The 15,339-nt window shown below is 36.3% G+C and overlaps 1 protein-coding gene across 2 annotated transcripts; it reads left to right on the top strand.

Annotated features, from left to right (window-relative positions):
- The first annotated feature begins 1,678 nt into the window (after positions 1 to 1,678).
- LOC107766785 (pantothenate kinase 2) lies at positions 1,679 to 14,890 on the top strand. 2 transcript variants are annotated; one of them, XM_075251687.1, is made up of 24 exons: positions 1,679 to 1,806; positions 2,193 to 2,224; positions 2,312 to 2,658; positions 2,858 to 3,070; positions 3,225 to 3,283; positions 4,443 to 4,559; positions 6,136 to 6,255; positions 6,343 to 6,437; positions 6,827 to 6,920; positions 7,135 to 7,266; positions 7,974 to 8,086; positions 8,244 to 8,436; positions 10,131 to 10,336; positions 10,810 to 10,854; positions 10,970 to 11,018; positions 11,511 to 11,593; positions 12,263 to 12,379; positions 12,467 to 12,530; positions 12,667 to 12,813; positions 12,894 to 13,052; positions 13,443 to 13,526; positions 13,914 to 14,108; positions 14,224 to 14,295; positions 14,565 to 14,890. In XM_075251687.1, exons 3-24 carry the CDS (start codon positions 2,379 to 2,381, stop codon positions 14,652 to 14,654), a joined length of 2,727 nt encoding a protein of 908 aa, XP_075107788.1. In that variant the 5' UTR covers positions 1,679 to 1,806; positions 2,193 to 2,224; positions 2,312 to 2,378; the 3' UTR covers positions 14,655 to 14,890. The 2 variants fall into 2 exon arrangements, with proteins under 2 accessions (XP_075107788.1, XP_075107787.1); XM_075251686.1 differs by having other exon boundaries at positions 1,679 to 1,829.
- The last annotated feature ends 449 nt before the right edge of the window (positions 14,891 to 15,339 follow it).

Genomic DNA, 15,339 nt, shown 5'->3' with positions numbered 1-15,339 from the left:
CTTCTCAGAGTGCGGGATATTTCACATAAGCTCGTCCAAATCCTCCCAGAATTGCCTCTTGAATTCCTGGTCTAGTCCTACTTGAGGGGCGTACACGCTAACCGCATTAACAGTAAACCCTCCAACTACAAGCTTAATACTCATCAACCTATCATTTACCCTCCTAACCTCGACCACTAACTCCCTGAGTTCCTTGTCAACTAAAATACCTACGCCATTCTTGCCCCCAAAGAGTCCTGAGTACCACAACTTATACCCGTCTACATCATATGCCCTAGTACTTACCCATCTAGTATCCTAGACACATGCTATGTTGATTTTCCTATTTTGAAGGATCTTACCTAACTCTATAGACTTCCCTGTCAACGTCCCTATATTCCAGGACCCAAATCTCAGTCTAGAGGCTCCCTTAACCCCCTTCCCCCGCCCCCGCCCCACCCGAGGACATGACCTTGTTCTCACATCGTTCACCACAACCACTATAGCCTAAGGGGTATTAAGTAACAACTACTACTAAAAAGCAAAGAGCGACAACAAAAGAATATAAGCTAGGAGGTCGAAGGCTTAAAAACAAAGAAATCAAGTAGCGAGTACCGAAAAGCACACAAGTCTACCTAGAACGATCAATCCAACTACATGTATCATAATAGAACACAAGAGATATATAACAAATCTTGGCGAACACAAAGGGAGCAAGATACACATAACTAACAAGGAAGAGCAGACAATGAACTCGATACACACAACTAATAACAAAGAACAAATATACAATATAAAGTAATAGAGCAGGAACGTTAGGACCTGGTTTTGTCCTCGAGGAATTTACTCGCCGGAGACTTCCCCGAGTTGTTGGATCAGGTCGAAGCTACAAGTGTGATAAATAGTGATGCCGCTCACGCACCTGTCCCGAAAAAGAACAAGATTGTGAGGGGAGATAAGAGGGGTCAGAGGACCTGCGGTTACCTGTTGAGATGCGGTTGTTGCTGCTATCGAAAGTCAGGTCGTCGGCGGTACTGTTATTTGCCGGCAACTGTGGGTTCCGAGGGGGGGGGAGAGGGAGGAGAGAATGGGGAGGGAGCTACCTGCTGTTGCCGTTGGGTATCGACGGCGGACGGTGTGTACAGGCGGTGACCGTTGGGACCGTTATATGTAAAGAGGACTGAAATATATGTGTCTCAAAACATATGGGACCGTTGGGACCGTTGTATATAATGGGTCACAAAACCATTTGACCGAAATATATGTGTCTCATTTTACATCACAAGTTGATTTTTTTTCTTCTTAAACTCCATGCACAAAGTTCACATAAATTGAAACGGAGATAGTATTAAATTTAATCTTATTAGAATATGTCATGAACTGTCAAATTTAAAACGAATGTATATATGTCACAACAATAATTGAACGATTAAATAAATTCTTTGATCAGAACTAAAGATATTCACGAATAGAGAAGCCTTGTTTTAAGCTTATTAGTCAATGAGAGATTGCATGTGTATTTACTTGTAATCTTTTTGTGTGATATAATACTATCTTCTATACTGTTAGTACAAAAAGAAATTTCTCGTTGAAATTTCAAACATTTTCCAAAAGATCTTTTTCCAAAACCTAATCCAATATTCCAAGAGGAGCAAAAATTAGTTTCCTATAAAAGAAAAGAAATACCCATACCCCTCCTAAGGAAATAAAATAAAAAAGCAATAGCTGCGCACGCACAACTAGAGCGCGAATCACTCTTTCCACATTCCCCAAGATTCAACAACTCCTCTCTACTAAAATCCTCCACAACTGGGTCTGACTGTTTGAGTTGGGTTCCCTAACACTCAATTGTATGATCATTTTGCTCCGTCTCTTTCATCTCTTTCCCAATTTGTGTCACATATTTCCTTTTGATTCACCTTTTACTTTTTCTTTTTCTTTCATGACTACACTAGCTAACATTTACGGCCATGATTTTATTGTTAAAGTGCTGAAATAATTCTAACTTTAATCTTCGCCTACTTTATTAACAGCGACTAGTAGGGAAAAAAAATACAGCCTGTCATATACTTTTAATCCCCAGTTCTTAAAAGTTAGTTAGTGTTATTATTTTTGCAAATGGGTTCTGGGTAGACAAGAACCAATTTTGAAAAGTTGATATTGACTTTCACTTCCGTGTATAACAACTATACTCCATTTGTTATTTGATGCAGTTGTTGGTGCCAATCCTCACACAACAGTTTTGGTGGGTGAACTTGATTATGTTGGAGTTAAAACAAGTGCGCTAACCAAATTGGACCCATTTGACTTATGAAGTATTCTTTGGATTTAGGAAGCAGGTAGGAAGGGAATTCAAAGAGAGAGAGAGAGAGAGAGAGAGAGAGAGAGAGAGAGAGTTAATGGCTAGTCCAACAACAGAGGACCACCCTCCTCACATTGGAATTGACGGTATAAATGAGGAAACTCAACAGATTTCTGAAAAGGATATTGTTTTAGAGAAAGGAGGAGAGAAAGATATGGCTCCTTTGCCTGGGAGCTCATCAATTCATCGGTCATCTTCTCGCCCACAGCTAGATGTTAGTGGTGCTGCAATTCAGGGCAATTTTGAGGAGAAGGATCCCACTATTCTGTTGCCTAATCAGTCTGATGATATTTCCCATCTGGCTCTGGATATTGGTGGTAAAATTTCCTCCTCTTTATTCTTTTATAACCTATGATAACATGAAACTTGGATAAAACAATTGGTTTTACCACTGATAGTATTGTGGTTAACTCTTGGGGTGTCGTCAAATTTGACTTGCTGAGTTTGATGTGCGATATGATTAACTGAATTATTTTGGTTCTGGCTTGATCTTTTCTGTGGATTTTGTTAATCCAGGCTCTCTTATCAAGCTGGTTTACTTTTCAAGACATGCCGACCGACAGGTGGATGACAGGAGAAAAAGAAAAGTTAAGGAGAGATTGGGTGTTTCTAATGGCAGCAGGAGAAGTTATCCTATCCTCGGAGGGAGGCTTCATTTTGTGAAATTTGAGACATCAAAACTTAATGAGTGCTTAGATTTTATATATTCCAAGCAACTTCACCGTGGTGGTATAGTTCTTTCAATTGTCCATAATTTCAAATTGCTAATTTTGTAAATGCACTATATTTCCCTGTGATCTTCAATTGTTCTTGATCAGAAGCACTTGCATTGGCAAGAGCACAGATAACTGTCTTTACATTTGTTGATAATCTTGTTGGCTAGGGATGGATTCACGATGTTGGCCTTCTGATGCCCCACAAAGTGAAAATGCAGTAATTAAGGTAAACATCATACTTGTCAAATTGTGTGACAACCTCATCTAAAAGTTTAAATCACGAGACAGAAGTAACTTTTATTGGTTTAGTTATTTAATAGCACACTCTCTCACGTCTGCAGGGGAGATTTTTTTATTTTTTTTGAATGGTATATTATTCTTTGGGCAAAACACATGAAGATGCTTCTTTGATAATGATCACAGTGAGATTTAAACTTAGGACATTTGTTTTCTCTAATATGATGATGAGTTTTGTGACCAGCTTATCTAAAAACTTAAATTGTTAGAGGGTCACTTTTGTTTATTTATTTATTTACTATGTATCAATGTTGTTGAGCCAGGATGCCTACTTCCCATTTTAATTCGATCAAAGTTGAGTTATATGGAGGAAGAAGCAAATAGGCTTGAAGAATGTTCTCAAACTAAATGTCAAAGAAAAGAGAGATAACGAAAAACTAAAGAATTAGGTCACTGAGAATCTAATTAAGTCAGTTGGTTTTGTTAGAGCATACTATGCCCTGAGATCTTTATGTAATGAGACATTGATTCTATATACCCCCGTACAAGCATATTTAGATCAGTTTTATTGAACAAACTAGCTTTCGTAATTGTACCCTTTTTTTTTTGCCAAACAGTAGCTCTTATCTTACATTGATAGTAGCTTCTTCTTTTTCTTGTTTGTGGGTGGGTGGGTGGAGGGGGGTTAGGGTGCATGGATGTGTCACAAAATCTCAATCTCAATTTCTTTGCCTGTTAAACTGTAGACTCTTAGACAAAGAGCAGAAGACGTAATTAATTAGATAATTTTGAGCTACTTAACCTACGGGATCATCTTGGCATATATTTCACTTATAATTGCCTGACTTAGGAAAGGCACATAATTCTTGTCTGGAAAAGGCCCCTTGACCTTTGCAAGAAACTTCTAATAGGAAACTTACCAATGGCCTAGTGCGATTTTGATTGCATTCTTCTCTGATGATTATGGTAATAATAGAATCCACCATACTTTGGTAATTTGGTTACCATCAGTGCTGTTGTCCGGCTAGTACTTCTACTCGTATAATAACTGATGATTGATTTATACTTCAGTTTGCTGCTACTTATTACTATTTATAATTTACACATACATTCACATGCCTATTTAACTTATTTGGTTTTGTGAAAAGGCTACAGGTGGTGGGGCATATAAGTTCGCTGATCTTTTCAAGGAAAGGCTGGGAGTCAGTATAGAGAAAGAAGATGAGATGAATTGTCTTGTTGCTGGTGCAAACTTTTTACTCAAGGTAAGATATAATTTCCTGTCTGTTTGGCTATTGCTATATGTCCATACGGAACTTCAATAGACTTAAAATGAAACTTTTCTTGCTTAACTGTTTTACTCTGCAATTTCTCCTATCTTGGCAGCGTTAGATCCAATACATTTTTGTGATTGAGTACCGTGCTTCAAATGTTGCTTTCTTGATTGCATTTCTCTTGGGAGAAGTACAAAGACGTAATTGTTGTTTGTATTTTACTAAAGAAAAATGCAGACAGTCCAGTGTTTTCTTTATTGTGAACTCTGCCTTCACCTCAAAGATCTGATTAATAATAAAAGATTTTAGGCTTAATTGATTTCTGACGTAGTTGCAGGCCTACATCTGCATGTGTGATGCTATTAATGAATGAAATAATTCCTTCATAGGTCTTTGCATCTGCATGTTTGTACTTTTCTTTTACTTGTAGGCTTCTGCATTTCCTAGCTACTATTGAAGGAAACTGACTTTTGAATATATCAGAACGTGAAGCTGGAAAACTAGTCGTCCTAATAAAAAAAATCAATAATATTCTGCTACTGTCTTTGTTATCAATTGTTGATGGAATGTAATGAATTTTGCATTTCTTGATACAGCTGTACATGCGGAATAGGCTTACAGGCTCTCTCAGTCATTTGTTTGACAGATACTTTTATTTTTACAAACATATAATTGCATGGCTCTTTCATTTCCTTTGTTTGCACATGTAGTTTCTTTCTTATAAATATATAATTGCATAGTGGGTATGTACTTAAAGAGGACTCTCTTGGTTGTTCTCATACTTTCATCTCCTTGTCGTTATACTTCCTTTGTCATGTTTCAAGTGTCTACTACTCCATCTGTTTCAAAAAGATTGGCACTATTTCCTTATTAGTCTGTTCCAAAAGATTGACACCTTTCAATATTTCCTTAATAGGAAGCATTTATAGCCACACAAATGCTATGGCAGGTTTCAGACCATAAGTTTCAAAAGATTTACAGCCACATAAATGTTATGGCTTATTTAAGACTACATATCTCAAAAGTCTTCCGTTCTTTATTAAAGTTTGTGCCAAGCCAAACTAAGACAATCTTTTTGAAACGGAGGGAGTATAATGTTTTTCCCATCTTTTGCTTGGTTTAAGTTCTGATTTCACATGGGAAGCACTAATATAATTGTGCTCCAGTATCTGATCAGTAAGTTGTCCAAGAAGATTTCCTTTATGGGGGTTACATTTTTATGCATATTTTATATATCAGTGACCTGTGGAAGCTCACTGCTTCCCTATATATCACGGAAATCACACCATTTTTCATATATATCACTGAAATCAAAACATATAGTATTTCTTCCTTGGCCACAGCTGTTACTTTATTTTGCAGAAGTTATTTCAGGAGTTATCTTCTACTTTATTTTCCATGTGAAAAAATATACTGTATCTGTTGGATGTTCATATTCAGGCAGTTTTGGCCGCAGCTTTTCGTAGTTTAACATAGTTTAGCTTGGGGGTTGTTAGACAATGATCTCTGACTTTTGCTTACATTATTGCATTTGTTGATTATATTGCTGAAGACTGCTTTTTAATAGGCAATCCGTCATGAAGCTTTTACGCATATGGAGGGTCACAAGGAGTTTGTGCAGATAGACCAGAATGAACTATTTCCATATTTGCTTGTGAACATCGGTTCTGGTGTTAGCATGATTAAGGTACTTTGTTTCCTTTCTTGTTTGGTATTATTGGGCTCATAAAAGACTGGAGTAACTGCTAAATGTCTTCTTTTTGCATTATTATAGGTTGATGGGGATGGGGAGTTTCAGCGGGTCAGTGGCACGAATGTTGGAGGTGGTACATATTGGGGATTGGGAAGGTTGTTAACTAAGTGCAAGAGGTACTTTTGATTACGCAGCATATGGACTATGTTCTGCCTTTGCCTCTTTTGCATTTCATGTTTGAATAGAATAAATAGAGAGAGAAGTAGAAAGTTTGAGAATCCATGAGCGCAATCTCTCTCTCTCACAGTTAATCACTCGTTTTCTTTTTCTGATAAGGTGAAGTAAATTTGATCATAAATAGTACCAAGAAGGTAGTGAGAAGTACAAAGGGTAGAAAAAGATAACAGCATCACTATTTCGCACGATGGGACTGTATTCCATTTTTTCGATGAGTGCCAATGGGATACTTTTCCAGATCCGACTAGTTATGGAATATTCCTAAACACTCTAATTATGGGCTAGAAATTACATACTTATAATCGATTCTGTCAATTCTCTGTTACAGTTTTGATGAACTGCTAGAGCTCAGTCAGCGTGGAGACAATAGTACCATAGACATGCTTGTTGGTGACATCTATGGTGGTATGGATTACTCAAAGGTACGTTCTCATGGAGTAGGATCCGTTATCTAGGATTTGTTTTATTGATTATAGTTGAACCTTAGTGGTCTACATAGGGTTTAATCAGGTCGTCATATCAAGATCATGATTTTCTCCTGAGTGCCTGTAGTTATTTTTTCTTTTTGGTTTACTTGGTTCGTATTTGCTATGTATCCTAATGATTATCTACTCAAGATCTATAATATCTGTATAGATTGGACTTTCAGCTTCAACAATCGCTTCGAGCTTTGGGAAGGCCATTTCAGAAAACAAGGAGCTTGAAGATTATAAGCCTGAAGATATCTCTCTATCCCTCCTGCGAATGATTTCATACAATATTGGTCAGGTATTCCATGGTTAAGATCCCTACAATTCTAAAAAGCATTTACTTCAAGTTTGATATATAGGGTTAAGTACATTTTAGTCTATCCTGTTTTGTCCATAAGTGACAGTTTGTGACAAATTTTGTAAATAATTGATCTCATAGAATGGAACTGGAAGAAGAAACCGTTGTTTGCATGCTTCTGTAGTTCACATTCTGGAACATCAAGATTTTACTATTACGTATGACCGACAGCTTGTTTTTTTTTGATAAGATAAATTGTATTAATCAAAAGGGAGGAAAAACTCCCGCATACAAGAAGTATACCAAAAAGTAGAGAATTTACATCAGAACATGATTCTCTACAAAAGACGCCCAATCTTCTACACAAGTAGGGGCTATATGTGTAGACCAAAAAGCGATCAAAGATAAAAGACTACAAATGACCGTCAGCTTGTTAAAAGTTAACCTACAATAAATAAACAAGATGAGTGCCTGAATAATTGAGAATCTGGCAAATTTCTTCCCTTGATTTATCCTTTCAAGTTCTCCATATGTGTATTGTCAGTTGTTCAATTATTAGCTATATTTACTTTATCCTAAAATGGAAAAAAATGGTTAGCTATATTTCTGATTCCTTCCTTTTAATGAATAGCTTCCAGGAAATGAGTCATTGCTTGATGTACTATTATATGTTGCCTAACCTTGAAATTTATCTGTACATTTTCTAGATAGCTTATCTTAATGCACTGCGTTTTGGACTCAAAAGGATATTCTTTGGAGGATTTTTCATACGAGGTCACGCTTACACTATGGACACGATCTCTTTTGCTGTTCAGTTCTGGTGAGAAACTGATATTTTAATACTAGGCATCATTATTTAAACACAATCACTAGGTCTTTTATAAGTTCTTTCTTTCCTCCTCCAAAGCATGTGCTTATTTCTTTCATTCATTATTATCTCTTCATTAATATCACCCTTGCTCCAAATCTTTCAATAGGTCCAAGGGAGACGCTCAAGCTATGTTTTTGCGACATGAAGGTTTCCTGGGAGCTCTGGGTGCATTTATGAGCTACGAAAAGCATGGTTTAGATGACCTGATGGTCCATCAGTTAGTGGAAAGATTCCCGATGGGTGCACCATACATTGGAGGGAATGTTCATGGCCCTCCGCTGGGAGATTTGAATGAGAAGGCAAGTATTACTTTAAAGTTTTAAACTCTCGTGCACTAAGTAATGGGTTTGAATGTGATAAGTTTTCTGTATGACTTAGACTGTTATCAGTAGAGTCCTTCAACAATTTGAAATGCCCTGAAAATGTTCCTTAAAGTAACTGATTTGACAATATAGTTCTTGCTCTCGAATGGAGTTTCTAAGCTGCTTCTTATGTCATAGATTTTTGCAAGTAGCTCTGAATGCAAGACATGAAAACTTTTGTTTCCGGAGGAGTATAGTTTCTTTTTGTGTTAAATAAGGAATAAATGCCTAAAGCTACAAAGCATATATTCCGTGGGGTAACCACTTCGTGATAATGATAGCAACGATGGGAGTATGGTTCCCATTTATGACTAAAGATACATACAAGTAGAATAATGGGAAGTGGCATGGGAAAAGGCACATGAAGTTGGCTATATAAGTTGAAGCTTCATATGTTGAGTACTGGTTTCCAGTCACCTTACTAAACTGACTCAGTTAGTCCAATATACCCCGCAATTAATATGAATAATCTTGTTGTTAATGCTGTTTTGAGGATAGGTAAAGAGTTGCTTGTAGAGATGGTTGGAGAAACATTCCTTCTGTAATTAATTGCTTTTTCTCCTCCTCCTCCGTAGTTGCTTGACGAGCTGTATTTGATTTGAATGTGATAAGTTTTCTGTATGACTTAGACTGTTATCAGTTGCGTCCTTCAACAATTTGAAATGCCCTGAAAATGTTCCTTAAAGTAACTGATTTGACAATATAGTTCTTGCTCTCGAATGGAGTTTCTAAGCTGCTTCTTATGTCGTAGATTTTTGCAAGTAGCTCTGAATGCAAGACATGAAAACTTTTGTTTCCGGAGGAGTATAATTTCTTTTTGTGTTAAATAAGGAATAAATGCCTAAAGCTACAAAGCATATATTCCGTGGGGTAACCACTTCGTGATAATGATAGCAATGATGGGAGTATGGTACCCATTTATGACTAAAGATACATACAAGTAGAATAATGGGAAGTGGCATGGGAAAAGGCACATGAAGTTGGCTATATAAGTTGAAGCTTCATATGCTGAGCAAAGGTTTCCAGTCACCTTACTAAACTGACTCAGTTAGTCCAATATACACCGCAATTAATATGAATAATCTTGTTGTTAATGCTGTTTTGAGGATAGGTAAAGAGTTGCTTGTAGAGATGGTTGGAGAAACATTCCTTCTGTAATTAATTGCTTTTTCTCCTCCTCCTCCTCCGTAGTTGCTTGACGAGCTGTATTTTATTTGAATGTGATTAGTTTTCTGTATGACTTAGACTGTTATCAGTAGCGTCCTTCAACAATTTGAAATGCCCTGAAAAAGTTCCGTAAAGTAACTGATTTGACAATATAGTTCTTGCTCTAGAATGGAGTTTCTAAGCTGCTTCTTATGTCATAGATTTTTGCAAGTAGCTCTGAATGCAAGACATGGAAACTTTTTTTTCCTGAGGAGTATAATTTCTTTTTGTGTTAAATAAGGAATAAATGCCTAAAGCTACAAAGCATATATTCTGTGGGGTAACCACTTCGTGATAATGATAGCTTAAAATTTGTTCTCCTCTCATTAACACTTTTTTATTTCAGATATCTGTGGTGTAACCACTTCGTGATAATGATAGCTTAAAATTTGTTCTCCTCTCATTAACACTGTTTTTTATTTCAGATATCTTGGATGGAGAAATTTGTACGAAAGGGAACTGAAATCACTGCTCCTGTTCCAATGGCTCCACCAGCTACTACCGGCCTTGGAGGCTTTGAAGTTCCATCATCTAAAGGAGTTCTTCGACCTGATGCGAGCAAATTAAATGTTGGGGTACTGCATCTGGTCCCATCTTTGGAAGTTTTCCCACTTTTAGCAGATCCAAGAACGTAAGTGATTACTGAAAGATGATCTTTCTGGCAGATCTTTTGCATATTTTGTGTGGTTCAACAAAAGGTGCAGCTCTTTAGTTGAGCTGGTCTTTCATAATTCCTAGTTGCAGTCGTTGTCTTTCCGTACATTCTGGTTATTTTTTGTTACTTTTCTTACTTCTAGTTATCTTCTTTGTAATTTTGTTCCATTTCTTTGTTTCCTTCGAAGGGGCTGTCACTCTTTATTTATCTTGGTTTCCTGACTTGGTTAGCTCGCAGAGTACTCTCATATTAAAAGTTCTAGAAATGCCCCATTCTTTTCCAAATCTTTCATCGTTTGTGTAGATGTAGAGGGTGCTTGGCAGGGCAAAGATTGTATTACTATTTCTGGGCACTACTGGTTTGAAGAATATTGTGTTTTTACGTATTTCTGGAGCAATGGTTTGAAGAATATTGCGTTTTTTACCGAGTTTTGAATTGGTCTTTTGCAGATACGAGCCAAATACCATAGACCTCTCAGATCACGGTGAGCTAGAGTAAGTTAAATTACACACTAAGAACTTGCTTTATTTTTCTATAGTAGCCAAACAAGCCTGCTTTCTATTATTGTTGTATTTCTTTTTCTTAGACTAAAATTTGTCTGTGCTGTAGGTACTGGTTCACTGTATTATCTGAGCATTTGTCGGACCTTGTTGACAAGGTAAAACATTGACCATTTAATCATGTCAAAATCCCTGTTTCAGCCCAAGAGAGGAAGACTGCAGTACTTTTTTCAAAATGCCTCCACGAAAGCTCCTCTGGTCAAACACAGTGGTAGCTCAAGGGGGAGGCTTGATTTGTACTATCTTTTTAGAAAAAAGATGTAAAGGTTGACTTGAAAGTTCTGATAGGGTTAAAGCCTTACCTGAAATCTTTCTTGTTCAGGCAAAAACTAGGTTTGAGAGGTTCAAATTGAAGATTTCCATCTCTTCTTGTCCCTGCCCCTAGGTCGAGGAACTAATTTGTGCTTCAACTGTTCATTCAATTTCATAAAATGTCATACCCAATCTTTTGATTGTTTAGAACAATAAAGGGAAATCATTGTCATTTGTTTTGAATTGTGTGATGTGCATCACTATTTATATTTGTTCTATATTAACTTGCAAAGTCTCCCATATTTTCATGGTCTGAGAAGCTAATACTTGAATTTCAGGCAGTGGCTAGTGAGGGTGGAACTGACGATGCAAAAAGAAGGGGTGATGCATTTGCAAGGGCATTTTCAGCACACTTGGCTAGGTATTATTTGTATTCCCTGTTCCATATCCATCTCTAGATGTTTTTTTTTCCTATTGTTATGTAGGCCTAATCCTATAATAACTATGTTAATTAATCTTGTAATAATTTTTGTTCTTCTGTAGGACATTTGAGAGTTAGTTGATCTTATATAATACAGTTACGACTATCACCACCATCCACTGCCAACCATCTCTGCTAGATTTTTGAGTGTGTTTCATCAAAGAAAACAATTTATATAACACCATGTTAATTAATATATTTTGTATTATTTTGTGGATATAATATTTATTTGTAATTTGTGTGAATTCTATAGTAGTTTTTAAACTAAGATAAACTACCCACATTCAGATACTGAAAACGCAGTCTTATTTATTCAGTGTTTAGGTCTAAATGCTATAATATTCAAATGTCTATTCAGATTAAGATATCTTAATCTTAATGAAAATAAATGGGGCCTAAGGCTATATCTCTAAGATAAAGAGCGGAACTACTTCACTCTAAGCTCATAAGATAATTACCTTAACTCTAGATCTTGAAAAGAGAAATTCAAAAATGGAAGAACTAACTTTGTTAGTGAAAAATCAGGAGTGTATAGAGCTAATAGGAGTGTTAACAGTTCCCAATAGTATTTGTAAAGTTGCTTTAAAAGACTATCTATTTTGTTAACAGATTGATGGAGGAACCTGCAGCTTATGGAAAGCTAGGACTCGCCAACCTTTTGGAGCTAAGAGAAGAATGCTTGAGAGAGTTTCACTTTTTTGATGCATACCGAACCATTAAACAAAGGTATCCTCATATGGAAGGACATATTCTTGTTCTATTATCTTGGAAGCAAATATGCTTATCGTACCAGCTCCATTGAATATCTTACAGGGAGAATGAAGCTTCACTTGCAGTTTTACCTGATCTTCTGCTGGAGCTTGACAGCATGACTGAGGTATGTCTTCTCTCATATATTTCCTTTGCTACTCTTTTTTTCCCTTTCTCCTCCGTTGAAGTAGGTTAGGTAGATCATTAAATATATGCTTTGTATTTTTTTTTATTTGCTAATACGTCTAGTTTCTATCTTGTAGGATATGAGACTACTTACACTAATCGAAGGTGTTCTTGCTGCAAATATCTTTGATTGGGGATCACGTGCCTGTGTTGATCTCTATCACAAAGGAACAATTATTGAGATCTACAGAATGAGTCGCAAGAAGATGCAAAGACCATGGCGGGCAAGTGAAAGGAAAAAATATATTAATGTTGTTTTTTCATTACTGCTAGAGAAGCATTTGAATGCCATTCTTGTGTTCAGGTGGATGATTTTGATGCTTTTAAAGAGAGAATGTTAGGGTCTGGTGAGAGAAAGCCTCAGCCACATAAAAGAGCACTGCTTTTTGTTGACAACTCGGGTGCGGATATTGTTTTAGGGATGCTTCCCCTTGCAAGGGAACTTCTCCGGCGTGGAACTGAAGTATGGTTTGCCTTTTAATGAATATAAATTTTAGAATGTTTTGCCTTTAAATGAATCTAAATTTTTGAATGTGTTGGCTTTAAATGAATCTAAATTTTTTAATGTGTTGCCTTTAAATGAATCTAATTTTTTTAATGTTCTTAACAAAAAAAATGTTTCGCTTCAGTTGCTTCATGGTAAATTACCTTATATTTCCATTATCTAAGCTTTATTAAATTAGAGATACTATTCCATATCTGATAATGTTCAAGATAAATGTTTATCTAACATGTAATAACTACTTTCAATTGCTACCTTGTTTGCTCTGTATGATCCTGTCCTATCTCCTATCGTTCGTATATGCTGAACTTTTTAGGTTCCAAAATTCATATATTCAGAAATTTTATGCAGGTTGTGCTGGTAGCGAACTCACTTCCTGCACTAAATGATGTTACTGCAATGGAGTTGCCTGATATTGTTGCTGAGGCTGCTAAGGTATGTTGATTTTCAAGAAATTGCTTCACAAAGTATAGGAAAAAAATCAGAGCTATAACCATAGTTTTTTTTCTTCTCACTTTCTCTCTGTGTATGGAATTGTATTTTTTAATAAAGTTCTCTCTCTTGGTTATCAAAATGTTTTCCAAGAAATTGCTATTAGTTGTAATGAGACTTATAGCTTCTCTTGCCGAACTCCTTCCCCTTTTTGGAGAAAGAATGCTTTTTTTTAACCTTGTTCTCTAAAAGAAAATGAATCTTTGTACTATTAAGGCATATTTGGCATGGGAATATTTGTAGTATAATTTTTTAAAGCTCTCTCTCCCTTCCCCTCTTTTCTTTATACATAATACCTCATTAGCTCAGTAATATTGCTTTGGCCTATAGCACTGCGATATTCTTCGAGGGGCAGCTGAAGCAGGAGGCTTACTTGTGGATGCTATGAGTAACATCCAAGATGGTTATAAGGAAGATACGCCTTCCGTTCCTCTGATGGTTGTGGAGAATGGATGTGGCAGTCCATGCATAGACTTGAGGCAAGTGAGCTCAGAGTTAGCAGCTGCAGCCAAAGATGCGGATCTGGTATAGTGCTCCGCTCCTTTCTTTTATACCCTAAATGTACAAACTATATCATTCAGAAAATAAGCACAACTCATTAAGGATGTGCTTTTTTTTTTTTCTTTTCCTGGCGATGCAGGTAATTCTGGAAGGGATGGGCCGATCTTTGCATACCAACTATAATGCAAAGTTCAAATGTGATGCTCTAAAGGTAATGATTATACCTGTCTCTTAAAACGTTTTGAAGATGGTTTCTGCATATTTTCATAGAGCTAGATCTCGTGGATATCTAATGGAGATTCGATAAGTACCTTCTTCCATGAATAAGTTAAACTGAGCGTTGTTTCATATTTTATTTAGGCATGATCTCCTATTAGTGGCTTATTGAAACAGATTAAAAACTCAAACATTTGTTACCTTGAATACTGTTAAAAGTATAAAGCGCTCTCTTTCTTTGACATGCTGTATGTGATTTTGCAGCTTGCTATGGTGAAGAATCAGCGGTTGGCACAAAAGTTGGTTAAAGGGAATATTTATGATTGTGTATGCAGATATGAACCAGCTAGCTAAATCCTTCCCTTTTCATGTAGTTCTATTAATTTCTGCGCACAGAACAGTCACCCCATACTACGGTTTGAGGGCGAGGCGTCAACGACGATGATCAGTGGTCACATTTTCTGAGATGCTAAAGAGCATCATTATAGATGTAAACGAATTCGTTATTTGAATAGATTTTATAATGCATTAATCGTTTTATTGTAGATTGTGTTACTAAATCCAATGGAAGTCTTAAGATATTCTTTTCATCTCGCCTTTTGTTTTCTGTTTCTCTATTTTTTCTTTAGTAAGGAGGGACATTGAATTTGTGGAGTTAATGAAATTCGGACTGGTTAAGTTCGATCGCTTGGAAGAATAATTAAATGACTGTACCGAGACAAAATGTATTTATTCTCGTAACATATGGCTTTGGCCGTTTTTAAAAAATAATTCTTTATTAGGTACTTTTAACTTAAAATAGGAGTAGTTGGCATTTCTCCAAAATCATCAAACCATGAAACCAAAGATAGTCACTTTTGTCCATTTCTTAATGTGAACTTTGGTGAGTGTATCTTATTGGTGAATTCATTGGTAATTATGTTTGGTGTATTATCCGTTTTCTTTAGAAAAAACTGAAAGGGCAGAATTATTTACCGCAAAGGAATTACCCCTTCTTTTTATCCATATCTACTGAATTTTATCGATCAGTATTCATAAT

Source organism: Nicotiana tabacum, chromosome 4 (assembly GCF_000715075.1).
Source record: "Nicotiana tabacum cultivar K326 chromosome 4, ASM71507v2, whole genome shotgun sequence".
NCBI classification, from domain to species: domain Eukaryota; kingdom Viridiplantae; phylum Streptophyta; class Magnoliopsida; order Solanales; family Solanaceae; genus Nicotiana; species Nicotiana tabacum.
The sequence above is the reverse complement of the archived record's forward strand: the minus strand, read 5'-3'. Positions and strand labels throughout refer to the sequence as shown.